At 46.2% G+C, this 27769-nt stretch overlaps 3 protein-coding genes across 9 annotated transcripts in view; 1 reads left to right on the top strand and 2 right to left on the bottom strand.

Annotated features, from left to right (window-relative positions):
- LOC139273584 (gastrula zinc finger protein XlCGF57.1-like) overlaps nucleotides 1-4914 on the bottom strand; it is a 277425-nt gene extending 272511 nt beyond the window's left edge. Inside the window, exons 1-2 of one of the 3 annotated variants that reach the window (XM_070890528.1) lie at nucleotides 4830-4914; nucleotides 3753-3924 (exon numbers count right to left, since the gene is read on the bottom strand). The gene's annotated coding sequence lies outside the window, so the exon portion shown is untranslated. Of the gene's footprint in view, nucleotides 1-3752; nucleotides 3925-4776 lie in introns of all 3 variants that reach the window. The other 2 variants (XM_070890526.1, XM_070890527.1) reach the window with 2 other exon arrangements.
- Nucleotides 1-5183, bottom strand: part of LOC139274108 (zinc finger protein 229-like) — a 120023-nt gene extending 114840 nt beyond the window's left edge. The window contains exon 1 of the mRNA XM_070891152.1: nucleotides 5000-5183. Within this exon, the coding sequence (XP_070747253.1) occupies nucleotides 5000-5183 (184 nt within the window). The remainder of the gene's footprint in view (nucleotides 1-4999) is intronic.
- Nucleotides 1-27769, top strand: part of LOC139273608 (zinc finger protein 850-like) — a 560896-nt gene that overhangs the window by 500768 nt on the left and 32359 nt on the right. For 2 of the 5 annotated variants that reach the window (XR_011595238.1, XM_070890567.1), the window contains exon 1: nucleotides 5249-5436. The exons of the other annotated variants lie outside the window; for them this stretch is intronic. Coding sequence is in view for 1 of the 2 variants with exons in the window: in XM_070890567.1 (XP_070746668.1) it covers nucleotides 5413-5436 (24 nt within the window). In the remaining variant the exon portion in view is untranslated. Of the gene's footprint in view, nucleotides 1-5248; nucleotides 5437-27769 lie in introns of those variants that run through there. 5 annotated transcript variants of the gene reach the window in all.

The following is a 27769-nucleotide window of genomic DNA, read 5'->3' as shown; positions in this document are numbered from 1 at the left end:
CACTGTCCCATCAAATACTTCCAAGGCAGGTACAGTACACGTTAGATACAGCATAAAGCCCAATTTACACTGTCCCGTCAAACACTCCCAAGGCAGGTACAGTACAGGTTAGATACAGAGTAAACCTCCATCTACACTGTCCTATCAGACACTCCCAGGGCAGGTACAGCTTTGGATAAATACAGAGTAAAACTCCCTCTACACTATCCCATCAAACAATGCCAGGGCAGGCACAGCACAGATTAGATACTGAGTTTCCCATGTGGTGGCTGGCATGCAACGGCCACCACACGTTAAAAAAAGCCACGCACAGGCATCTTCCACCCTTCAGGATGTAGTTCAGGATCTGGAATATTAGGTCCTTCATTGAAGCACCTGTGAACTCATCCTTTTTTGGCGTGGAAGCAAGTCATCCTCGTTTGCAGATGACACTAAGCTGGGTGGCAGTGAGAGCTGTGAGGAGGATGTTAAGAGGCTGCAGGGTGACTTGGACAGGTTAGGTGAGTGGGCAAATGCAAGGCAGATGCAGTATAATGTAGATAAATGTGAGGTTATCCACTTTGGAAAAACAGGAAGGCAGGATATTATCTAAATGGTGACAGATTAGGAAAAGGGGAGGTGCAACGAGACCTGGGTGTCATGGTACATCAGTCATTGAAAGTTGACATGCAGGTACAGTATGCGGTGAAGAAGGTAAATGGCATGTTGGCCTTCATAGCGAGAGGATTCGAGTATAGGAGCAGGGAGGTCTTACTGCGGTTCTACAGGGCCTTGGTGAGGCAACACCTTGAATATTGTGTACAGTTTTGGTCTCCTAATCTGAGGAAGGACATTCTTGCAATTGAGGGAGTGCAGTGAAGGTTCACCAGACTGATTCCTGGGATGGCAGGACTGACATATGAAGAAAGACTGGATCGACTAGGCTTATATTCACTGGAATTTAGAAGAATGAGAGGGGATCTCATAGAAAAATATAACATTCTGACGGGATTGGACAGGTTAGATGCAGGAAAAATGTTCCCGATGTTGGGGAAGTCTAGAACCAGGGAGTACAGTCAAAGGATAAGGGGTAAGCCATTTAGGACCGAGAAACTTCTTCACTCAGAGAATTGTGAACCTGTGGAATTCTTCACCACAGAAAGTTGTTGAGGCCAGTTCATTAGATATATTCAAAAGGGAGTTAGATGTTACCCTTATGGCTAAAGGGATCAAGGGGTATGGAGAGAAAGCAGGAATGGGGTACTGAAGTTGCATGATCAGCCATGATCATATTGAATGGTGTTGCAGGCTCGAAGGGCCGAATGGCCTACTCCTGCACCTATTTCCTATGTTCCAAGGGACTGCCAATGATGATGATGAGATACAGAGTAAACCTCCCTCTACACTGTCCCATCAGATACAACTCGGACAGGTAGAGTACAGGTTAGATTCAGAGGAAAGCTTCTCCTACAGCGACCCATCAAAGCTCACAGGGCAGGCAGAGCACGGGTTAGATACAGAGCAAATCTCTTTCTACACTGTCCCAACAATCCCATGACAGGTACAGCACGGGTTCGGTAAAGAGCGAAGCTCCCTTTATACTGTCCCATCAAGCACTCCCAGGGCAGGGGCAGCACGAATTAGATACACAGTAAATCTGTGCCAGAGGAAACTGTACTCCAGTGAGTTCAGTGACAGAGGAAACTGTACCCCAGTGAGAGTCAGTGCCAGAGGAAACTGTACCCCCGTGAGAGTCAGTGCCAGAGGAGACTGTATCCCAGTGAGAGTCAGAGGAAACTGTACCCCAGTGAGAGTCAGAGCCAGAGGAAACTGTATCCCAGTGAGGGACAGTGCCAGAGGAAACTGTACCCCAGTGAGAGTCAGTGCCAGAGGAAACTGTACCCCAGTGAGAGTCAGAGGAAACTGTACCCCAGTGAGAGTCAGTGCCAGAGGAAACTGTATCCCAGTGAGGGACAGTGCCAGAGGAAACTGTACCCCAGTGAGTGTCAGTGCCAGAGGAAACATGCAGCAGAGCCTGGTGTCCAGTCGTCTTGGATCCCCTTGCCATTGGACCAAGACCTTGCTTTGCCAAGCTCGTGTGGTAGCTAATGTGCAAGGGCCACCTCACATTAAAATAATTCACGCTGTTAGCAATACATAACAATCCTCTTCCTCTGCAGTTATCAATCTATTGCAATTCCCCATGCCTGTTATCAGCAACAAATTGCATTAATATCACGCCTTAAACATCGTAAAATGTCCCAAGGCACTTCACAGGACCGTTAGCAAACAGAATTTGACACCCAGTCACGTAAGGAAATATTAACACAGGATTAAAAGCTTGTTCAAAAGGGTAGGTATTAAGGAGCATTTTGAAGGTGCAGAGGTTTAATGAGGGAATTCCAGAGCTTATGGCCTCGGCAGCTGAAGGTATTGCCACCAATATTGGATCGATGAAAATTGGACTGCTCAAGAGGCTAGAATTGGAGGAATGCAAAGATCTCTGAGGGTTGTAGGTCTGGAGGAGGTTACAGCAATAGGGAGGGGCAAGGTCCTTGATGGATTTCAAAACAAGGAAGAGCATTTTGAAATCGATGGAGCAGGAGCCAATGTAGTTCAGTGAGCACAGGGGTGATGGGTGAACGGAAATTGGTACAAGTTGGGATGAGAGGGCTGAGGACAGATTGAGTAGAATAGGCCTATATTCTCTGGAGTTTAGAAGAATGGAAGGTGATATCATTGAAACATAGAATTGTCACGGGCTGGATAGTCTAAAACTAGGGGTCCTAGCATTAGGATAAGAGATCGGCCATTGAAGACTGAGATGAGATATTTCTTCACTTAAGAGTTGTGCATCTTTGAAATTCTCTATCGAATAGAGATCTTACTGAATGGCGGAGCAGACGGGAGGGGCCGTATGGCCAACACCTGCTGCTACTTCTTGTGTTCTTGAGTAAGGATACGGTCAGGAGTGTTTTTGATAAGCTTAAGTTTGCGGAGAGTGCGAGGTGTGAGGCCGATCAGGAGAGCAATGGAATAGTCCAAATTCGTGGTAACAGAGGCATGGATGAGGGTTTGAGCAGATGAGCTGAGGAAGGGGCAGAGACCGGCGATGTTATGGAGCTGGAAGTAAACGTACATGGTGATTGAGAGAATATGGGTTCGGAAACTCATCTCGGAGTCAAGTACGACGCCAATCAATAAATTGCAACTCTCCTCATCTGTGTTTCACTTTATTAGAATACTACATACCTCGAGTGATCAATGCTTCAATAGTAGTACTTATCAATATATTTTCTGTTAATTCCAAATGTTCATAAATGAATAACTGATTCTGTCAGTGATAGGCCGTGCTGGTCTTTCAGATTGGTCTGTGCATCGTGATCAATGAATTGATTATGATGCTTCCAGTTCAATCTTTCCAATGGCTTTCTCACCAGATGGGAAATATTTGAACATTGAGATCTGATGGTGTCGGTGTGAGTTCAGCCCCACCGAATGTACAGAGACGGGTCCATCTGCTGGGCTCTGCCTCAAACTGGAGTCACCTCTTAGATCAAAGCCCTTTACTCTAAAACACACACAAGATTCACTGTGACTGTGTGTTTAGAGACAGAAAGTGATCTCACTTCACATTCCATTGCACGGCCTCATGCTGGATAATTGTGCTCGGTGGTCAGACTCTCCCAGTCTCATTTCCTGCCTTACCTTGTAACCTGTGTGTACTGTCTACAGGACCGGTGTGTATCTGAGTAAATGGCACTTTCTCTTACCTTCCTCCCCAGTCGATCTATTGAAGCGCTTTCAATCGGAAGGGGCTCACTGGTTGGTGCTCTCACAATCCTGTGCTGGTTCACCTGCTGTTGTTCCTCAGTCCACAATCCCTGTTTCCTTCCAGCTGTGGAACTTTCTCAATCACTCCGCCATTCACCGGGAGATCTAATTCTGGCAGGGCAGAAAATTAGAAGAATATTAATGTTGTGAAGTGGAATGTAGTGTAAAGTGTTTTTCCAATGTTTCAGAAAAGTATATGTCCAGTATTTCTGTTTGATTTTATCCTATTCTTCAGATTCCTGTCCCGCCCGTCTGGACTTACAGAAAATCACCAGAATTCTCCCCGGGTTACACACTGACTAATCTCACTGGGCCCATCCTCCCCGCGTTACACACTGTCTGATCTCTCCGGGCCCCCGGGTTAGACACTGTCTGATCTCACCGGGATCCCGGGTTACACACTGTCTGATCTCACCGGGCCCCCGGGTTACACACTATCTGATCTCACCGGGCCCCCGGGTTACACACTGTCTGATCTCACCGGGCCCCCGAGTTACACACTGTCTGATCTCACCGGGCCCCCGGGTTACACACTGTCTGATCTCACCGGGCCCCCGGGTTACACACTGTCTGAGCTCACCGGGCCCCCGGGTTACACACTGTCTGAGCTCACCGGGCCCCCGGGTTACACACTGTCTGATCTCACCGGGCCCCCGGGTTACACACTGTCTGATCTCACCGGGCCCCCGGGTTACACACTGTCTGATCTCACTGGGCCCCCGGGTTACACACTGTCTGAGCTCACTGGGCCCCCGGGTTACACACTGTCTGAGCTCACTGGGCCCCCGGGTTACACACTGTCTGAGCTCACTGGGCCCCCGGGTTACACACTGTCTGAGCTCACTGGGCCCCCGGGTTACACACTGTCTGAGCTCACTGGAAGTTTCAGTCTATCTCCCGCATGTCCCCAAACCGAGCTCCAGGGCTGTGTGTTCAGTCCGGTGTTTTCCCTCACAGACTCACCGCACCCTCCCTGCCCGCCGGCCGAGCGCTCTGCCCCGGCCCCAGCCACACACCATCAGTCCGGTTCCCTGCGGCCCCCGGTTCCCCACATTGTCCAACTGCTGGTTATAGCAAACTGCTTGGCATCCGGGGACTGGGGGTGGAGAGGGCGGCACCAAGCATGGGCAGTGCCGCCACGGAGCGCCTTCGCTGCATAAATTAATGACCCTTAGAGAGTCCGGACCGTCTATTGGCTGAACGCAGCAGATTGTCAGCCACGCCCACCAATAGGAGTCGGCAGCGCCACAGAGCCCCGCCCACTGTGTTGAAGGCGCGCTGGGCAGCTCGGGGGTCACGTGGCTCCTGATTTGAAAACCGTTAAACCGCCTCAACGCACGCCGAGCGGGTGACGTAACAGCCCCGCCCATATCGCCCTCGACGTTCCTGGTCGCGTCGGTGCTGAGGGGCGGTACCACTCGCAGTGCGCCTGCGCCGGACTCCAAGCTCACTGAATCCCTCACTCCTGCAGTATTAATAATAACTTTTCTTTATAGAGCGTCTTTAACGTAGTAAAACGTCCCAAGCCGCTTCACAGCAGTGTTACAGGACACAACACATACATTTGACATCGAGCTACAAACGAAGAAATTACGGCAGATGACCAAAAGCTGGGTCAAAGAGGTAGGTTTTAAGGAGGGTCTGAAAGTAGGAAAGAGGCGGAGAGGTTTAGGGAGGGAGCTCCAGAGCTCGGGGCCCAGGCAGCTGAAGGGCCGGACACCGATGGTGGAGCGATTATAATCAGGGATGGTCAAAAGGGCAGAATTTGAGGAGTGCAGACATCTTGTGGGCTGCAACAGATTCCCGAGATCGGGAGGGGCGAGGCCATGGAGTGATTTGTAAAAAGTGATTTGTGATTATTAACAGCAACAACTTTTAACAGTGAGTCTTGTTTATTTTGTTTATTTGTACATGGGATGTGCTGGTAACGGAAGAATGACCATAATATGATAGAATGTTACATTAAGTTTGAAAGTGATTTCATTAAATCCAAAACTAGGGTCTTAAATTTAAACAAAGCAAACTTTTTAGCTATGAGGGGTGAGTTACCTAAGATAGATTGGGAAACTACATTAAAAGGTATGAAAGTAGATAAGCAATGCCTCGCATTAAAGAATTAATACATAATTTACAGCAAACATACATTCCTTTAAGGCACACAAACCCCACAGGAAAGGTGGTCCAACTGTGACTAACAAGAGAAGTTAAAGATAGTTGTAGATCAAAGGAAGAGGCTTATAATGTTGCCAAAAAGAGCAGTAAGTCTGGGGATTGGGAGCATTTTAGAATTCAGCAAAGGAGGACCAAGAAACTGAAATGGGAAAATAGAATGAGAGTAAACTAACGAGAGACATAAAAACAGATTGTAAAAGCTTCTATAGTATTGTTAAAAAGGAAAAGATTAGCAAAAGTAAATGTGGGTCCCCTACAGGCTGAGACAGGAGAAATTATAATATGGAATAAGGAAATGGCAGAGAAATTAAACAAATACTTTGGGGAGGAAATTGCGGTCGGAGGCTTCTTTCGGGCGAATGCCTCCGACTGGAATTTTTTAATCAAAATTAACTGGTGGACTCTGAGGAACATAGGATTGTGATCGGAGTCCTATTTTCGCAGTGCAATGTACAGGAACATGGTCTTCCAGGTATATATTCATATCCTGGGATAACGTGGACCTGGACCACCAATGAACATCTAGTATTCTCATTGATAATAATGGGAGCTCCGGTTGTACGAGCTCCCATTGCTATCAACAACATCAACAACTTTATTTTTATAGCACTTTTAACATAGTAAAATGTCCCAAGGTGCTTGCAGTGTTCCAAGACAAAGCAAATAAATTTGACACCGAGGCACATAAGAACAAATTACAGCAGATGACCAAAAGCTTGGTCAAAGAGGTAGATTTTAAGCAAAGTCTTTAAAGGAGGAAAGAAATGTCCAGAGGCAGAGAGGTTTAGGGAGGGAGTTCCAGAGCTTCGGGCCCAGGCAGCTGAAGGCCCGGACACCGATGGTGGAACAGTTCTGATCAGGAATGCTCAAGAGGGCAGAGTTTGAGGAACACAGATATCACGTGGCGTTGTGAGGCTGAAAGAGATAAGCGATTGGGAGGGGCGAGGCCATGGAGGGATTTGTAAACAAGGATGTGAATTTTGAAATCGAGGCGTTGCTTAACCGGGAGCCAATGTAGGTCAGCGAGCACATGGATGATCAGTGATCGGGACTTGGAGCGAGTTAGGACACGGGCAGTCGAGTTGTGGATTACCTCAAGTTTACGTAGGGTAGAATGTGGGAGGCCATTCAGAAGTGCGTTGGAGTAGTCAAGGTAAGTAGAGGTAACAAAGGCATGGATGAGAGTTTCAGCAGGAGGTGAGCTGAGGCAGGGCAGATGCGGGCAATGTTACGGAGGTGGAAATAGATGGGATTTAGTTATGCCGCGGATGTGGCCATATGCTCATTTCAGGGTCAAATATGATGCCTAGGTTGTGAACTGTCTGGTTTAGCCTCAGGTAGATGCTAGGGAAAGGGATGGAGTCAGTGGCTGGGGAACGCAGTTCGTGGCGTGGACCAAAGACAATGGATTCAGTCTTCCCAATATTTAATTGCAGAACATTTATGCTCATCCAGTACTGGATGTCAGCCAAGCAGTCTGACAATTTAGAGACCATGGAGGGGTCGAGAGAAATGATGAAGAGGTAGAGCTAGGTGTCATCAGCATACATGTGGAACCTGACTCCGTGTTTTCAGTTTTGGTCTCCTAATCTGAGGAAGGACGTTCTTTCTATTGAGGGAGTGCAGCGAAGGTTCACCAGACTGATTCCCGGAATGGCAGAACTGACATGAGGAGAGACTGGATTGACTCGGCCTGTATTCACTGGAGTTTAGAAGGATGAGAGGGGATCTCATAGAAACATATAAAATTCTGACGGGACTGGACAGGTTAGATGCAGGAAGAATGTTCCAATGTTGGGGAAGTCCAGAACCAGGGGTCACAGTCTAAGGATAAGGGGTAAGCCATTTAGGATCGAGATGAGGAGAAACTTCTTCACTCAGAGGATTGTTAACCTGTGGAATTCCCTGCCGCAGAGAGTTGTTGATGCCAGTTCATTGGATATATCAAGAGGGAGTTAGATATGGCCCTTACGGCTAAGGGGATCAAGGGGTATGGAGAGAAAGCAGGAAAGGGGTATGAGGGAATGATCAGCCATGATCTTATTGAATGGAGGTGCAGGCTCGAAGGACTGAATGGCCTACTCCTGCACTTATTTTCTATGTTTCGGATGACATCGCCAAGAGGCAGCATATAGATGAGAGATCGGAGGGGACCAAGGATAGATCTTTGGGGGACACCAGAGGTAATGATGCGGGGGCGGGAAGAGAAGCCATTGCAGGAGATTTTCTGGTTATGATTAGATAGATAGGAATGGAACTAAGCGAGTGCAGTCCACCCAGCTGGATGATGGTGGAGAGGCGTTGAAGAAGGATGGAGTGGTTAACTGTGTCAAAGATTGCAGACAGGTTGAGGGGGATGAGGAGAGTTAGTTTACCTTCGTCACATTTACAAAGAATGTAATTTGTGACTTTGATGAGAGAAGTTTCAGTACTGTGGCAAGGGCGGAAACCAGATTGAAGGGATTCATACATGGAATTCTGGGAAAGGTGGGCATGAATTTGGGAGGAGGCAACACATTCAAGGACTTTGGAGAGGAAAGGGAGTTGGAGATGGGGTGGAAGCTAACAAACACAGTGGAGTCAAGAGCTATTTTTTTTTTTTGAGGAGAGGGGTGATGACAGCAGATTTGAAGGAGAGGGGGACAGTTCTTTTTAGGCAGTCCCTCGGAGTCGAGGATGACTTGCTTCCACATTAATATGAGTTCTCAGGTGAATGAAGTTGAATGCGGGACCTACAGTCTCTGTCACAGGTGGGGCAGATAGTGGTTGAAGGGACGGGTGGGTGGAGTGCTTGGGTTGCCGCGCGCTACTTCTGCTGTTGGCATTTGATCTCCGCTTGCTCCCGGCGAAGAGACTCGAGGTGTTCGGCGCCTTTTCAGTTGTTTCTCCTCCACTTTGAGTAGTGTTGGGCCAGGGATTCCCAGTTGTCAATGGGGATGTTGCACTTTTTCAAGGAGGTTTTGAGGAAATTTCTAAGTTAAATTAACTCAGGCGGAGGCTTTCAGAGTCGTGCTTCGAGAGAATTTTATTTTTAAAAAGCGAGATATCTCGGAGAGCCTGCTTGGACCGTAGCAAGGCAGAAAACTCTCCTGTACAAGCAAATTGTCCCTATCTTTATACAGAAATAGAAAAGGAATCTTATTCATTAGTTCCGTGAGTACAAAGGTCGTCTCGGGAGGCACACACTCTATCTGTCCTGGCATAGTTTCTCCCTGTTCACAGTCTGATAAGCAGAATATCAGGAGACTCCCTTTTAATACCGGATAGTCATTTAATTACATTTCTAAGTTTCAAGGCTAAAAAGTATGGGTGTTGTTCTAGTCCTATTATTTCTTCAAATATAGCAAAAACAGAATTTAACCCTTCCCTTTACCATAAGCCATAGATTCATAGATTCTTTCTTCCACAGAGGGTGTCCTTGCAGTGTTTCCTCTGCCCACCTGGGGCTCACATGCCGTGTTGGAACTCCGAGTAGAGCACTTGTTTTGGAGTCTAGTATCGGGCATGTGGACAATGTGGCCCATCCATTAGAGCTGATTGAGTGTGGTCAATGCCTCAATGCTGGGGATGTTGGCTTGAGCGAGAACACTGATGTTGGTGCACCTTTCCTGCCAATGGATTTGCAGGATCTTACGGAGGCAGCATTGGTCCTTCTCCAGTGCTTTGAGGTGCCTGCTGTACATGGTCCATTCTCTGAAGCATATAGGAAGGCGGCTTTCACTACTGCTCTGTAGACCATGAAGGGGACAGTACCTGAGGAGAGAGAACCGTTAACAATGTCAACTAACATGGGAGCTAGAAAAGGAAGTTGTGTGGTCATCAGTTTAGTGGGAATAGGGTCAAGGGAGCAGGAAGTGGGTCTCACGGACAAGATGAGCGTGGAGAGATCAGAGAGAAACTAGAGAAAGATGCGAGTTTAGAATTAGGGCAAGGGGGCACCTCAGAGGAACATTGCCCCCATGGGCGAGGGGAAGGAAGGGAACTGGAAGAGGCAGATGATCGGATGGTCTCAATCTTTGAGACAAAGAAGTCAATGAGTTTGTTGGAGGTGAGTGTGGTGGAGACAGGGGAGAAGGGTTTAAGGAGACGGTTAGCAGTAGAGAATAGTAGCTGGGGGTTAGCTTTGCATTCCAGAATGATCCTGGAACAGTGAGCAGTTTTTACAGACAAGAGTAGGACCTGAAAATGCTTTATGTGGTCGAGCCAGATCTCGTGATGAATGGCTAAACAACTTGTCTGCCACATCTGTTCAAGTCTGCGCTCTTTGGACTTGGAGCGAAGGTAAGAGCTGTACCGGGGGGAATGGCCAGGGTGAGAGAGAGAGTAATAACAGGGACTAGGGCATCAAAGGTGGTAGTGAGGGTGTGGGTGAGCAGATCGGTGGCTACAGAAATGTCATGGTGAAAGGAGGGCCAAAGGCTGGACAGTTGGAGTTGATAAGTGCAGTTGTAAGAGAGTTTGAAGAAAGTATTTTCCCGGGGAGGATGCAGAAGGAAGTAGATTTGGGTGGGGGACGGGGGATGTGGGTGGAGAGCGATACAAGGAAATGGTCAGAGATGGCCTTATCTGTAATTGACACGGTAGGAATATCGAGGCCACGAGAAATGGCAAGGTCAAGGGGGAGGCCGTGAGTATGGGTTGAGGAGTTCACTTGAATTGAGATGGAGGTTGAAATCACCGAGGATGAGAAGTCATTTGGTGCTGAGGGAGGAGAGCAGTGAGGATATATCCGCGATAATATTTTAATCTTACTTGGGAGGGCGATAGAGAACGAGAAATTTAAATGAGGTGAGAGGGGTGGAATAAGGTGAGATGTTCAAAGGAGGAGAAAATGCCGGAGGAGTAGGGGGACAGACCAAGGTGGGATTTGATGATGAGAGCCACACCACCGAAGGGAGGGGCGGCTTCATTTAAAGATAATGTGTCATCATCCCTCAGCCAAGTTTCAGTCAGGGCCATGATGTCGATGCAATCATCCACGATAAGCTCATGGATGACAAGGGCCTTGTCCGCAAGTGAACGGACATTCTGCAAGGAGATGCAGAGAGAATCGGTGATGGCTGATCCACTGCTAGCATCCACAGGGTCAGGGATTGGAGGGGTGAGTTGGACGGGGAGGAGATTGGCAAGGTTAGCCCCCCCCCCCCCCTCCCCAAGCTGGGTGGCAAGGTCGGTGAGAGGAGGATGGGACAGTTGGGGTTGCTGCTCGTGAGGAGACAGCGACGAGAGCCACGTTGGGCCCTTCGGCGGATGCCAAGAGAGGCACAGAGGGAAGCTGCAGGCTTGTCTCAAAGGGAGTCGAGCCTGGGACGGTGGCAGGAGAGTAGGGAGGTCGGAGAGTAATGAAGGGTTAGGGGAGGGATTTGGGAGGGCAGATTTTCCTAGAGAGGAGAGATGAAAGGCGACATGACGACAGAAGAGATTGGTCAGGGAGGGATAGAGAGAAAAGAAAAAGCGGGAGAAGGAAGTGGAAATAGAAGGGAATGGCTCGGGTCTGAAGCGGCAGCAAATAGACACAGGAAAAACTCAGTTTACACAGTGAATAGGGAATACTAGAATAGGGATTCTATGATAGTACTCTCAGTATAATCAAGATCAATTATATTGAAACAAAATTGATTCATATATAGATTAATTATAAGTAAACTTAAAATCAGAACTTGAGTAATTGAAAAGTTAAATCAGTCTCCAGCTGTCTCAGTAAATCATTAAATCAATTCTTGGGTAGATCAAAAGGCACAATGAGAAGTAATCATTTCAAAGACCAATGATCCAACTTCTGTCCTGTGATTGTATGAACTGATGCTCTCCACTCTCTGTCCTGTGATTGTATGAACTGGTGCTCTCCACTTTCTGATCTGTGATTTGTATCAACTGATGCTCTCCACTCTCTGTCCTGTGATTGTATGAACTGGTGCTCTCCACTCTCTGTCCTGTGATTGTATGAACTGATGCTCTCCACTCTCTGTCCTGTGATTGTATGAACCAGTGCTTTCCACTGTTGCGCAAATGGCAATTTCGCTAGTCATGTGACTAGTAGTGCCTGAGTTAAATATCAAATTACACACTAGACAAATGACAGTATCGTTAATGTTTGTTTAATACTTGAAAAGTACAACACTCTGCTTAACTCAACTCTGCAGACAAAGCATTACAAAAGGTGTTCCTTGCCACTCAAAATACACTGTTATCCAATACATCCCGGGTGATCAATCCGGTCCTGACACTGTTCCTTCAAGGGTCGCTCCCTGGTCTGTGCTTCTGTTGAGTGTTGTTCCCGGATTCTTGCTCTGGACTGTCCGAACTTGTCTATCTTTATACCTTTTTTGTCCCTCAGTTAACCATGTGTGTTGCTACTAATTGCCTGCTTGTTTCTACAAGACACAGAGACATTCTGCTGTTATCTCAACTTGTCTCTTGCTTCCAAGAGTTTTACCAAGTGGAGTCTTCCTTACTATGTGCGAACCTTATCTTGATCAATTAAGTCCTTTCTTACCACCCCCTGCCGTGGCCACAACTGGTCTACATTGTAAGATTTATCTGCTTCATCTCTCTCTCTCTTTGCTGCTAAAAAAAAAAAGTTTTAAAATTGATACTGCGGCTGTGTGTCTGCTGAACTGGTTCCAGTGGTTTTTCAGCGCTGTTGGCCTATAACTAAGCTGTTTCACTCGCTGTCCGGTGACTCGTTCTACTGGTTTCCAGCTTTGCTGCTCGCTGGCTTGTGGTTTTACTTTTTCTCCACCACTTTGATCTACAGTGACCTGCAACTTGCGTCTATTTCGCCATCAGCTTCCTTTCCCGCCACCGACTCTCGTTCCTACAGTAACAACCTCCCTCCTCAAACTCTGGACTTCACTCGCCTGCTACACCTGTCTCTGAATTTGGACAGCGGTCTGGCAATGCTCCCTGCCGGCCCCATCCTACTTACACCAGCTTTGTCCCTCCATGGGACCTCGGACTTTGACCCTGGTCTCCCCACTATTGTCTCCAACCTGCTGCCAGGAAATATGTATCCCATTAATTATCACATGTAACAAGGCCGATGTAACCTGAGCTTTTCCCGTGTCCATTCATGTGTGCACTTTGGCTGCTGCTCGGGCAGAGTCATTCAATACTTTTCAACTTTTTCCCCTTTTCCTTTTCTCTCTATCCCTGCCTGACCGTGCTCTCCTATTGTCGCACCTCCTTTCATGTCCTCTCTTTTGGATACTCTGCCCTCCCAAATCCCTACCCAATCCTTCATTATCTTTGACCTTCCTACTCTCCTGCCGCTGTCCCAGGCTTGACTCCCTCCTAAACAAGCCTGCAGCTTCCCTTGGTGCCCCTCTCAGCATGCTCCAAAGGGCCCATCGAGACACTCATCGCTGCCTCCTCAGGAGCAGCAAGACCAACAGTCCCATCCTACTCTCTTGCCGACCTTCCCACCCAGTGGGCCACTGGGGGCTAATCTTGCCAATCTCCTCCCCGTCCAACTCCCCCTTCACCCCCCGCCCCCAGCGCTGACCCTGTGGACGTAGATAGTGGGGCAGCCATCACCGAACCCTTCCACATCTCCCTCCAGAATGTCCGTTGGCTTGCAAACAAGGCCCTTCCCACCCATGAGCTTATCGTGGATGATTGCATCGAGGCCCTGATGGAAACTTTGTTCAGGGGTAATGAAACCTTAAATGAAGCCTCCATGTGAATTCCTCAACCCATATTCACGGCCAGGTTCACCAGACTGATTCCTGGGATGGGGGGGATTGTCCTATGCGGAGAGATTGAGTAGACAAGGCATATATTCTCAAGAGTTTAGAAGAATGAGGTGTGATTTCATTGAAACATAAAAAAATTCTTACAGGGCTTGACAGGGTAGATACAGGGGGAGGATCTTTCCTCTTGCTGGGTAGTCTTGAACCCAAAGGGTCATAGTCTCAGAATGAGGGGTCAGCCATTTAGGACAGAGAAGAGGAGAAACTTTTTCACTGGTGAATCTCTGGTATTCTCTACACCGAAGGCTGTGGATGCTTAGTTGTTGAGTACATTCAAGGCAGAGATCGCTAGATTTTTGGATATTAAGCGAATCAATGGATATGGAGATAGTGCAAGAACGTGGAGTTAAGGTAGATCAGCCATGATCTCATTGAATGGCAGAGCAGGCTCGAGGGGCCGAATGGCCTACTCCTGCTCCGAGTTCTTATGTAAACACTCGCAGGGCAGGGACTGAACAGGTTAGATACAGAATAAAACTCCCTCTACACTGTCCCATCAAACACTCCCAGGGCTAGTACAGCATGATTTATATATAGAGTAAAGCTCCCTCTGCACTGTCCCATCAAACATTCCCAGGGACGCTACAGCACGGGTTAGATATGGAGTAAAGCCCCCTCTACACTCTCCCAGGGCAGACACTGCACTGGTTAAATACAGAATAAAGATGCCTCTACTCTGTCTCAAAAAAACCCCAGTGTAGGTACAGCAGGGGTTCGATACAGAGAAAGCTTCCCTCTACACTGTCCCATTGAACACACCCAGGGCAGGAACAGCACAGGTTAAATACAAAATAAAGATCTCCCTACACTGTCCCATCAAACACTTCCAGGGCAGGTACACAGGTATGTTACCAATACCTTCCCGGGATCCTAAGGCTGGGAGAGGTACTGTGGAAGGTATGGGAAGCTCGGACTTGTCCAGGAGAGTAACCGATGGTAAGAGAACTGAAATATTCCAGAGCAATGAGCTGTTAGTCGTGGCTCAGGCGTAGCACACTAGTCTCTGAGTCAGTCGGTTCAAGTCCACCTCCAGAGCCTGGAGCATAAAATTTAGGCCGACATTCCAATACAGTAGAGGGGGAGCGCTGCACTGTCAGAGGTGCCGTCTTTCACATGAGACATTCAACCCCATCTGACCCCTCAAGTGGGCGTAAAATATCTCATGACATTATTTCCAAGTAAGTGGGAATTTTCCCTGGTGTCCTGGCTAACATTTATCGCTCGACCAACATCATTAAAACAGATTATCTGGTCATTATCACATTGCTGTGTGTGGGAGCCTGCTGTGTGCAAATTTGTTGCTGCATCTCCGACACTACAGCAGCAACTGCATTTAAAAGTTACTTCATTGGTTGTAAAGGGCTTTGGGAATTCCTGAGGTGGTGAAAGGCACTTTATAAATACAAGTCTTCCTTTAACAAAGGAGAAAAGGTTCAAAAATGGAACAGTCGGTAACAGGACATCAATTAGTCTCCTCTTGGAGAAATCAAGGAATCGACTCACTGTATGTAGGAAACAAAGCTGATTTATTTAACAGTTGTTTGACAGAGGGTGCAGAAAAGATTGACGAGAATGATTCCAGGGATGAGGGACTTCAGTTACATGGATAGACTGGTGAAGCTGGGGTTGTTCTTCTTAGAACAGAAGGTTGAGAGGGGATTTGATCGAGGTGTTCAAAATTATGAGGGGTCTGGACCGAGTAGAGAGAAACTGTTCCGATTGGCGGAAGGGTCGAGAACCAGAGGACACAGCTTCAAGATAATTGACAAAAGAACCAAAGGCGACATGAGAAAAAAATTTGTGCAGCGAGTGGTTAGGATCTGGAAAGCACTGATTGCAAGGGTGGTGGAGCTAGACGCAATCATCGCTTTCAAAAAGGGAATTGGATAAGTCCCTGAAGCTGGGCTACGGGGTAAGGGCGGGGGACTAGCTGAAGTGCCCTTGCAGAGAGCCGGCATGGGCCGAAAGGCCTCCTTCTGTGCTGTAACCATTCTATGATTCTGTGATATCCAGAAAATTAAACTCCAGCCCAGTTATAAGGATTAATTACATCAGCAGCAACAAACCCCAATGGTCCGAGTGAACATGGTTCAGTCCTGGATGTGATTAATGGCAAAAATAACAGCAGAATCCAACCCCTGCAGTCACTTGTGAACTCGCTGGTGTCTCAGCAGGTTGGACAACTGAGTGAATCCCTTCCCACTCTCAGAGCAGGTGAATGGCCTCTCCCCGGTGTGTACTCGTTGGTGTTTCATCAGATCATTTCTGCTTTTAAAGCCCTTTTCACAATCAGAACATTTAAATGGCCTCTTATTGGTGTGAACTTGCTGGTGTGAAGTAAGGTGGGATGAACGAGTGAATCTCTTCCCACACACGGAGCAGATCAACGGCCTCTCCCCACTGTGAATTTGCTGGTGTATCAGCAGGTTGGATGAACGAGTGAATCCCTTCCCACACATGGGGCAGGTGAACGACCTCTACCCAGTGTGAATGCGCCGATGAGTTTCCAGCCGGGAGGGGGATCTGAATCGCTTCCCGCAGTCCCCACATTCCCACAGTTTCTCTGTGGTGCGGGTGTCCTTGTGTCTCTCCAGGTTAAACGATCAGTTAAAGCCTCGTCCACACACTGAACATGTGTACGGTTTCTCCCTGCTGTGAATGGTTTTTCAGGCTGTGTAACTGGTTCAAGCTCTTTCCAGAGTCAGTGCACTGGAACACACTCACTCGGGTTTGTGTGTCTCGGTGCTTTTCCAGTCACACTGATGTTTGAAATCTTTTCCCACAGACAGAACAAACAAACATTTCTCCTACTTTGAAAGGCCAATAATATTCAAGTCCTGATGAATGGAGTGACTCTGTCAGATCTTGACATCGTGTTTGGTTCGAGTTTCCCATCTGCAAATGCTCATCTAATATCCTGTAAAATGGGTTTACAAAAGTCAGCACTGGAAGTGTAGGATAGAAATTGAGGACAGACAATTCTAATTGCTATGGAACATTCTTTCCTCTCTTGTTCCCCCAAAGCTGTAAATCCCCATCCCACACACTCTCCCTCCTCCCTGTGCTGAAATCCAAACCCATCACACCATCTCCAACATTTATTTCCTCCATCCTCAGTTTTCTCCCTCCCTCTGCTCTAGTTGGGTTCAGTTCTTCACCCGCTGTGTGCAAAGTGAGAATAAAATCAATGAGGCAATGATTTTCTCTCCTGGTCACTGGGACGTTGAAGCCCCACTCACTCGCTGCTCCTGTACCAAGATGGCCGTGGAGGTGCTGTAACCCAAGCCTGTCGGGGAGAAAGCCACGAGCAAGATGGCCGCGCAGGCACCCTGATCCCTCTCTGTCCAAGATGGCGGCCAGTTACCCCGGGCAAACACGAGACTTGCGGACTGTTATTGACTGTGGGCTTTTATTCCATCAGATAGGCAGGTCATGCAGGTGTTCCCTAAGTGCATCTCACTCTCCAACCAATATTCTGTTGAGTACCAGTGAGGGTGATGATTCCTCTGGGGAGTAAAGCCAGAGCCAAATCCACAGCACCACAGGTGGCTCAGCTGTACTGAGGGGGCGGGGGGGTGGGGGGGTAAAGAAGAGTGGGAGAGCAATAGTGGTAGGGGATTCGATAGTTAGGGGAACCAACAGGCATTTCTGCGGCCGCATACGTGACTCCAGGATGTTGTGTTGTCTCCCTGGTGCCTGAGTTAAGGATGTCACTGAGCGGCTGCAGAACATTCTGAGGGGTGAACAGCCAGAGGTCATGGTCCATATTGGTACCAACGACATAGGTACAAAGAGGGATGAGGTCCTATAGGCAGATTTTAGGGAGTTAGAAAAGAGATTTTTATAAAAAAAGGACCTCGGAGGGGAAAAAGGAATAGGCCGAGTAATTACAGGCCTGTCAGCCTAACCTCAGTGGTGGGAAAATTATTGGAAAAAATCCTGAAAGATAGGATAAATCTGCATTTGGAAAGGCAATTATTAATTAGGGACAGTCAGCACGGATTTGTTAAGGGAAGATCGTGTTTGACTAAACTGATTGAATTTTTTTGAGGAGGTAACCAAGAAAGTTGATGAGGGTAGTGCATACGACGTAGTATATATGGACTTTAGCAAGGCTTTTGATAAGGTCCCACATGGTAGACTGATCATGAAGGTTAAAGCCCATGGGATACAGGGCAAAGTGTCAAGTTGTATCCAAAATTGGCTTGGAGGTAGGAAGCAAAGGGTAATGATTGATGGATGTTTTTGTGACTGGAAGGATGTTTCCAGTGGGGTTCCACAGAGTTCAGTACTAGGTCTCTTACTTTTTGTGGTATATATCAATTATCTAGATTTGAATATAGGGAGTATGATTAAGAAGGTTGCAGACAACAATAAAATTGGCTGTGTGGTTGATAATGAAGAGGAAAGTCATGGGCTGCAGGAGGATATCAATCTACTGGTCAGGTGGGCAGACAGTGACAAATGGAATTTAATTCAGTGAAGTGTGAGGTGATGCACTTTGGGAGGGCTAATAAGGAACGGGCATACACATTAAACGGTAGGCCATTTAATAGTGTAGATGAACAAAGGAACCTTGGAGTGCTTGTCCACAGATCCCTGAAAGTAGCAGGCCAGGTGGATAAGGTGGTTAAGGCGGCATACGGAATCTTTGCCTTTATTGGCCGAGGCATAGAATATAAAAGGGAGGTTATGCTTAAATTGTATAATACTTTGGTTAGGCCACATCTGGAGTACTGCGTACAGTTCTGCCCACCATATTATGGGAAGGACGTAATTGCACTAGAGAGGAAGCAGAGGAGATTTACGAGGATGCTGCCTGGAATGGAGAATCTTAGTTATGAGGACAGATTGGATAGGCTGGGTTTGTTCTCATTGGAACGGAGGAGGTTGAGAGGAGACTTCATTAGGTGTACAAAATATTGAGGGGGGACATAGTGGATAGTAAGGGTCTATTTCCACTGGTCGATGGGATCTATTATGAGGGGCATTGTTTTAAGGTTGTTGGTGGAAGATTTAAAGGAGATTTGAGGAGGGGGGGGGGCTTCTTTACGCATAGGGTTGTGGGGATCTGGAACTCGCTGCCTAGAAGAGTGATGGATGCAGAAACCCTCACCACTTTTAAGAGATGGTTGGATGGGCACTTGAAGTGCAGTAACCTGCAGGGTTACGGATCGAGAGCTGGTAATTGGGATCAGACAGACTGACCTTTTGTTGGACGATGCAGATATAATGGTAAGTACTGCAGGGAATAGAATACGGCCAGGGTGATCTCCTGAACTAGTTTCGATCACCTGGATGGGTCAGAGAGGAATTTTCCCAGATTTTTTCTCCCAAAATTAGCCTGAGTTTTTATCTGGTTTTTGCCTCTCCCAGGAGATCACATGGCTCGGGTTGGGGTGAAGTGTAGATGTTTTCAGTATAAGGGGTGTTGCAGTGGTGTGAGGCGGACTGGTTGGCCTAGGTGCTCTTTGCCTTTCCGTCATTGTTCATAGGTTTACATGTAACCTTTAGGATTGCTGACCAAGGGCAATACGGCTCTTTGTCGGCCGATGCGGATACGATGGGCTGAAATGGTCTCCTTCTGTGCTGTAAATTTCTATGTTTCTATTCTCCGAATTACTCCCGCGCGAGTGAGTACAAAAATGGGAGGATAGAGCAGATGAATGCGTGGCTGGAGAGATGGTGCAGGAGGAAGGGCTTTAGATTCCTGGGGCATTGGAACCGGTTATAAGAACGGAACAAATAGGAACTGGAGTAGCCCATACGGCACTTTGAACCTGATCCGCCATTCAGTAAGATCATGGCTGATCTGATCATCGACTCAGCTCCATAACCCCATATCATTTAAGAAATTGTCCATTTCTGTCTTAAATTTATTCAATGTCCCAGCTTCCACAGCTCTCTGAGGTAGCGAATTCCACAGATTTACAACCCTCAGAAGAAATTTCTCCTCATCTCTGTTTTAAATGGACGGCCCCTTATTCTAAGATCATGCCCTATAGTTCTTGTCTTCCCCCATCAGTGGAAACATCCTCTCTGCATCTGCCTTGTCAAGCTCCCTCATAATCTTACACATTTCAATAAGATCACCTCTCATTCTTCTGAACTCCAATGAGTAGAGACAAAAACTACTCAACTGTTCCTCAAAAGGCAACCCCCTCATCCCCGGAATCAACCTAATGAACCTTCTCTGAACTGCCTCCAAAGCAAGTATATCCTTTCTTAAATATGGAAGCCAAAACAGCACGCAGTATTCCAGGTGTGGCCTCACCAAAACCTTGTATAGCTGTAGCAAGACTTCCCTGCTTTTATACTCCATCCCCTTTGCAATAAAGGCCAAGATTCCATTGGCCTTCCTGATCACTTGCTGTACCTGCATACTATCCATTTGTGTTTCATGCACAAGTACCCCCAGGTCCCGCTGTACTACAGCACTTTGCAATCTTTCTCCATTTAAATAATAACTTGCTCTTTGATTTTTTTCTGCCAAAGTGCATGATCTCACACTTTCCAACATTATACTCCATCTGTCAAATTTTTGCCCTCTCACTTAGCCTGTCTGTCTTTTTGCAGATTTTTATTGTGCCCTCCTCACAGATTGCTTTTCTTCCCATCTTTGTATCATCAGCAAACTTGGCTATGTTACACTCAGTCCCTTTTTCCAAGTCGTTAATATAGATTGTAAATAATTGGGGTCCCAGCACTGATCCCTGCGGCACCCCACTACTTACTGGTTGCCAACCAGAGAATGAACCATTCACCCCAACTCTCTTCTGTTAGTTAGCCAATCCTCTATCCATACTAATATATTACCTCCAACCCCGTGAACTTTTATCTTGTGCAGTAACCTTTTATGTGGCACCTTGTCAAATGCCTTCTGGAAGTCCAAATATACCACACCCACTGGTTCCCCTTTATCCACCCTGTTCATTACATCCTCAAAGAACTCCAGCAAATTTGTCAAACATGACTTCCCCTTCATAAATCCATGCTGACTCTACCTGACCGAATTTTGCTTATCCAAATGTCCTGCTACTGCTTCTTTAATAATGGACTCCAACATTTTCCCAACCACAGATGTTAGGCTAACTGGTCGATAGTTTCCTGCTTTTTGTCTGCCTCCTTATTTAAATAGGGGCGTCACATTTGCAGTTTTCCAATCTGCTGGGACCTCCCCAGAATCCAGGGAATTTTTGGTAAATTACAACCAATGCATCCACTATCCCTTCCGCTACTTCTCTTAAGACTCTAGGATGCAAGCCATGAGGTCCAGGGATTTATCTGCCTTTAGTCCCATTATCTTACTGAGTACCACCTCCTTATTGTGATTGTGTTAAGTTCCTCCCCACCCGATAGCCCCTTGACTATCCACTGTTGGAATATTGTTTTGTCCTCTACCGTAAAGACTGATACAAAATATTTGTTCAGAGTTTCTGCCATCTCCATGTTCCCCATTACTAATTCCCCGGTCTCGTCCTCTAAGGGACCAACATTTACTTTAGCCACTCTTTTCCTTTATATATACCTATAGAAACTCTTGCTATCTGTTTTTATATTTTGTGCTAGTTTACTTTCATAGTCTATCTTCCCTTTCTTAATCATTTTTTTAATTGTTCTTTGCTGACTTTTAAAAGCTTCCCAGTCTTCTGTCCTCCCACTAATTTTGGCCACTTTGTATGCTCTTGTTTTTAATTGGATACCGTCCTTTATTTCTTTAGTTAGCCACGGATGGCTATCTTTTTTCTTACACCCTTTCCTCCTCACTGGAATATATTTTTCTTGAGAGATGTGAAATATCTCCTTAAATATACACCACTGTTCATCAACCGTCCTAAACTTTAATCAATTTTCCCAGTCCACTTTACCCAACTCTGCCCTCATACATAGAAACATAGAAAATAGGTGCAGGAGTAGGCCATTCAGCCCTTCGAGCCTGCACCACCATTCAGTAAGATCATAGCTGATCCTCCACCTCAGTACACCTTTCCTGCTTTCTCTCCATACCTCTTGAGACCTTTAGCCATAAGGGCCATATCTAACTCCCTCTTGAATATATCCAATGAACTGGCATCAACAACTCTCTGCGGTAGGGAATTCCAGAAGTTAACAACTCTGAGTGAAGAAGTTTCTCCTCATCTCAGTCCTAAATGGCTTACCCCTTATCCTTAGACTGTGTCCCTTAGTTCTGGACTTCCCCAACATCGGGAACATTCTTCCTGCATCTAACCTGTCCAGTCCCATCAGAATTTTATGTTTCTACGAGATCCCCTCTCATCCTTCTAAACTCCAGTGAATACAGGCCTAGTCGATCCAGTCTCTCCTCATATGTCAGTCCTGCCATCCCGGGAATCAGTCTGGTGAACCTTCGCTGCACTCCCTCAATAGCAAGAACGTCCTTCCTCAGATTAGGAGATCTTAACTGAACACAATAATCCAGGTGAGGCCTCACCAAGGCCCTGTACAACTGCAGTAAGACCTCCCTGCTGCTATACTCAAAACCCCTAGCTATGAAGTCCAACATACCATTTGCCTTCTTCACCGCCTGCTGTACCTGCATGCCAACTTTCAATGACTGATGTACCATGACACCCAGGTCTCGTTGCACCTCCCCTTTTCCAAATCTGCCGCCATTCAGATGATATTCTGCCCTCGTGTTTTTGCCCCCAAAGTGGATAACCTCACATTTATCCACATTATACTGCATCTGCCATGCATTTGCCCACTCCCCTAACCTGTCCAAGTCACTCTGCAGCCTCTTAGCATCCTCCTCACAGCTCACACCGCCACCCAGTTTAGTGTCATCTGCAAACTTGGAGATATTACACTCAATTCCTTCATCTAAATCATTATTGTATATTGTAAATAGCTGGGGTCCCAGCACTGAACCCCACTAGTCACTGCCTGCCATTCTGAAAAGGACCCGTTTATCCTGACTCTCTGCTTCCTGTTTTCCAACCAGTTCTCGATCCACGTCAGTACATTACCCCCAATACCATGTGCTTTAATTTTGCACACCAATCTCTTGTGTGAGACCTTGTCAAAAGCCTTTTGAAAGTCCAAATACACCACATCCACTGGTTCTCCCTTGTCCACTCTATTAGTTACATCCTCAAAAAATTCCAGAAGATTTGTCAAACATGATTTCCCTTTCATAAATCCATGTTGACTTGGACCGATCCTGTCACTGCTTTCCAAATGCGCTTCATAGTCCAAATACCTTCATAGTCTCCTTTATTTAAGTTTAGTATGCTGGTTAGAGATCCAACTTTCTTACCCTCCTTCTGAATTTGAAATTCAATCATGTTATGATCACTCATTCCAGGGGGATTCTTTACTTGGAGATTGTTTATTAATCCTGTCTCATTACATAGGACCAGATCTAAGATAGCCTGCCCCCTGGTTGGTTCCATTACATACTGTTCAAGGAACACGTCCCTTATGCACTGTATGAACTCCTCCTCAAGGCTACCCTGACCAATTTGATTTGTCCAATCAATATTGAGGTTAAAATCACCCATGATTATTGCTGTTCCCTTTTTACAAACCCCCACTATTTCCTGGTTTATGCTCCGACCAACAGAGTTGCTACTGTTAAGGGACCTATAGACTATGCCCACCAGTGACTTTTTCCCCTTATTATTCCTTATCTCCACCAAAACTGTTTCAACACCCTTATCATTTGAGCCAATATCGTTTACTATTGCAGTGATTCCATCCTTTACCAATAGAGGTACCCCACCTCCTTTTCCTGTCTGTCTATCCTTCCGGATTGTCAAGTACCCCTGAATATTTAATTCCCAGTCCTGGTCACCTTGCAACCACGTCTCTGTCATGGCTATCAGATCGTACCCATTTGTCTCAATTTGTGCCGTCAACTCATCTATTTTGTTACAAATATTACGGTGCATTTAGACAAAGTGCCTTTAAGTTTGTTTTTTTACCCTTTTTTCCTGCTTGTTTCCTCTCTTTCAAACTCACTTTCTTTATTTTTGCTTTCTAACTACAGCTTTACTCCTCTCCTACTGAATCTATTTTCAGGTTCTCATCCTCCTGCCAAGCTAGTTTAAACCTGTAATGAAACAGTGGTCTGCCTTTAAAGAAGAAATAGTTGAGGTACAGTTGAGTACATTCCCACTGGTGGGAAAGGTAGGGCAACTAAAGTCAAGGCTCCCCAGATGACGAAACACCTAGAGAACATGATCAAGCAGAAAAAGAGCATGTATGACAGATGTGAGGTTGCTAATACATCTGAGAATAGGCTATAGAAAGATCAGAAGGGAAGTGAAGAAGAAAATAAGAGGGGCAAAGAGAGGGTATGAGAATAGAATGGCAACCAACATCAAAGGTAATCCAAAAGTCTGGAGTTTAGAAGAATGAGAGGTGATCTCATTGAAACATTCAAAATTCTGAAGGGTATTGACTGGGTGGATGCTGAGAGGTTGTTTCCCCCGGCTGGAGTGTCTGGAACTAGGGGGCACAGTCTCAGGATAAGGGGTAGGCCATTTAAGACCGAGATGAGGAGGAATTCCTTCACTCAGAGGGTTGTGAATCTTTGGAATTTGCGGTCCCAGAGGGCTGTGGATGCTGAATCTCTGAATATATTCAAAGCTGAGATATAGATTTTTGGAGTCTAGTGGAATCAAGGAATATGGAGATCAGGCAGGAAAGTAGAGTTGAGGTCGATGATCAGCCATGATATTGAATGGCGGAGCAGGCTCGAGGGGGTGTTGGGCCTACTCCTGCTCCTACTTATGTTCTTTTTCAGGCATATAAATAGTAAAAGGGTGGGGCTGATTAAGGACCAAAAAGGAGACCTATGCATGGAGGCAAAGGGTATGGCTGAGGTACTAAATAAGTACTTTGCATCTGTCTTCACCAAGGAAGAGGATGCTGCCATAGACAGTGAAGGAGGAAGTTGTGGAGAGTGGAATACACTCAACTGTACCTCAACTATTTCTTCTTTAAAGGCAGACCACTGTTCCATTACAGGTTTAAACTTGAATGGATAGAAATTGATAGAGGTATTAAAAAGGCTGGCTGAACTTAAAGTAGATCAATCACCAGGAGCGGATGGGATGCATCCTAGGACGCCGAGGGAATTGAGGGTGGAAATTGCAGAAATATTGGCCATAATCCAAACCTCCATAGATACGGGGGTGGTACCAGAGGACTGGAGAATTGTAAATGTTACACCATTGTTCAAAAAAGGTGTAAAATTAAACCCAGCAACTCCAGGCCAGTCAGATTAACCTCAGTAGTGGGGAAGCTTTTAGAAACAGCGATCAGAGACAAAATTAATATAGTCACTTGGATAGGTGTGGATTAATTAAGGAAAACCAGCACAGATTTGTTAGAAGGCAAATCGTGATTAATCAACTTAATTTGAGTTTTTTGATGAGGTAACCGAGAGGGTTGATGAGGGTGATGAGGGTAATGCGGTTGATGTGGTGTACACGGGTTTCCAAAAGGTGTTCAACAAAGTTCCACATAAAAGGCTTGCCAGCAAAGTTGAAGCCCATGGAATAAAAAGGACAGTGGCAGCATGGATACAAAATAGTCTAAGTGACAGGAAACAGAATAGTGGTGAATGGTTGTTTTTTGGACTGGGGGAAGGTATACAGTGGTGTTTGCCAGGGTCCTGTTCTAGGACCACTGTTTTTCTTGATATATATTAATGACTTGGGGCACAATTTCAAAATTTGCACATGACACAAAACTTGGAAGTATAGTGAACAGTGACGAGGAGAGTGATAAACTTCTGGAAGATATAGATGGGCTGGTAAAATGGGTGGACATGTGGCAGGGGAAATTTAACCCAGAAAAGTGTGAAGTGATACATTTTGGTAGAAAGAATGAGAGAAAATATAAACTAAATGGTACAATCCTAAAGGGGTTGTATGAACAGAGAGGCCTGGGGGTATGTATGCAAAAATTGTTGAAGGTGGCAGGGCAGCTGGAAAAAGCAGTTTAAAAAGGCTGACAGGATCCTGAGCTTCATAAATAGAGGTAGAGTACAAAAGTGTGGAAATTATGATGAACCTGTATAAAACACTGGTTCAGCCCCAACTGGAGTATTGTGTCCAATTCTGGGCAACGCACTTTAGGATGTGAAGGCCTTAGAGAGGGTGCAGAAAAGATTTATGAGAATGACTCCATGGATGGGGGACTTCAGTTATGTGAATACTTGTTCTCATTGGAGCGGAGACGATTGAGAGATTTGATAGAGATGTTCAAAATCATGAGCGATCTGGACACAGTATATAGAGAGACACTGTTCCCATTGGTTGAAAGGTCGAGAACCAGAGGACAGAGTTAAGGTGATGGCAAAAGGACCAAAGGCGACACAGAAACTTTTTTTATGCGGCGAGTGGTTAAGATCTGGAATGCACGGCCTGAAAAGGTGGTGGAGGCAGACTCAATCTTTTCTTTCAAAAGGAGTTGGATAAATATCTGAAGAGATAAAGTTTGTAGGCAGGGGAGAGGGACTAGCTGAGAGCCCACATGGGCTTGATGGGCCGAATGGTCTTTTGTGTTGTAACCATTCTATGATTCTAAGTTCTTTCTCTGCTGGTCACTGGGATCCTGAAGCCCAGGAGATGTTGGGACAGATGACCAAAAGATTGGGCAAGGAAACATAAGAAATAGGGGCAGGAAGGCCATTCGGTCCCTCGAGCCTGCTCTGCCATTCAATGAGATCATGGCTGATCTTCTACTTCAACTCCAATTTCACATCCAATCCCCATATCCCTTGATTCCCTTATTATCTGAAAATCTATCCATCTCTGTCTTGAATATACTCAAAGATTGAGCCTCCACAGCCCTCTGGGGTAGAGAATTCCAAAGAATCACCACCCTCTGAGTAAAGAAATTTTGCCTCTTCTCAGTCCTAAATGGCCAACCCCTTATTCTGAGACTGTGACCCCTGGTTCTAGATGCCACAGCCAGGGGGAACATGCTCTCTGCATCTACCCTGTCAAGCCCTATGAGAATTTTACACGTTTCAAGGAGATCACCTCTCATTTTCTAAACTCTTGAGTGTGTAGGACAATCCACCCCCATCCCAGGAATCCATCTGGTGAACCTTTGTTGCACTTCCTCTATGGCAAGTATATCCTTCCTTAGGTAAGGAAACCAAAACATAGAAAATAGGTGCAGGAGTAGGCCATTTGAGCCTGCACCGCCATTCAATGAGTTCATGGCTGAACATGCAGCTTCAGTACCCCATTCCTGCTTTCTCGCCATACCCCTTGATCCCCCTAGTAGTAAGGACTTCATCTAACTCCTTTTTGAATATATTTAGTGAATTGGCCTCAACAACTTTCTGTGGTAGAGAATTCCACAGGTTCACCACTCTCTGGGTGAAGAGGTTTCTCCTCATCTCGGTCCTAAATGGCTTATCCCTTATCCTTGGACTGTGACCCCTGGTTCTGGACTTCCCCAACATTGGGAACATTCTTCCTGCATCTAACCTGTCTAAACCCGTCAGAATTTTAAACGTTTCTATGAGATCCCCTCTCATTCTTCTGAACTCCAGTGAATACAAGCCCAGTTTATCCAGTCTTTCTTGATATGTCAGTCCTGCCATCCCGGGAATCAGTCTGGTGAACCTTCGCTGCACTCCCTCAATAGCAAGAATGTCCTTCCTCAAGTTAGGAGATCAAAACTGTACACAATACTCCAGGTGTGGCCTCACCAAGGCCCTGTACAACTGTAGTAACAAGCTCGGGATCTTTTACATCCACCTGAGAGAGCAGACACGACCTCTCAGTTTAACGTCTCATCTAAAAGACGACACCTCTAACAGAATGGCATTCCCTCAGCACTGCGCTGGAGTGTCAGCCTAGATTTTGTAAAGCTCCCTCTACACTGTTCCATCAAACACTCCCAGGGTAGATACAGCACAGGTTAGATTCAGAGTAAAGTTCCATCAAACATGTAGAAAGTGAGTTTGAAGGACAGAGGAAACAAGCAGGAAAAAGGGTAAAAAAAACAAATTTAAAAGCTCTTTGTCTAAATTCACGTAGCATTCG

The sequence above is a fragment of the Pristiophorus japonicus genome, chromosome 9 (genome assembly GCF_044704955.1).
Source record: "Pristiophorus japonicus isolate sPriJap1 chromosome 9, sPriJap1.hap1, whole genome shotgun sequence".
NCBI lineage: Eukaryota > Metazoa > Chordata > Chondrichthyes > Pristiophoridae > Pristiophorus > Pristiophorus japonicus.
Note: the sequence above shows the minus strand (reverse complement) of the source record. Positions and strands in the feature narration are given on the sequence as shown.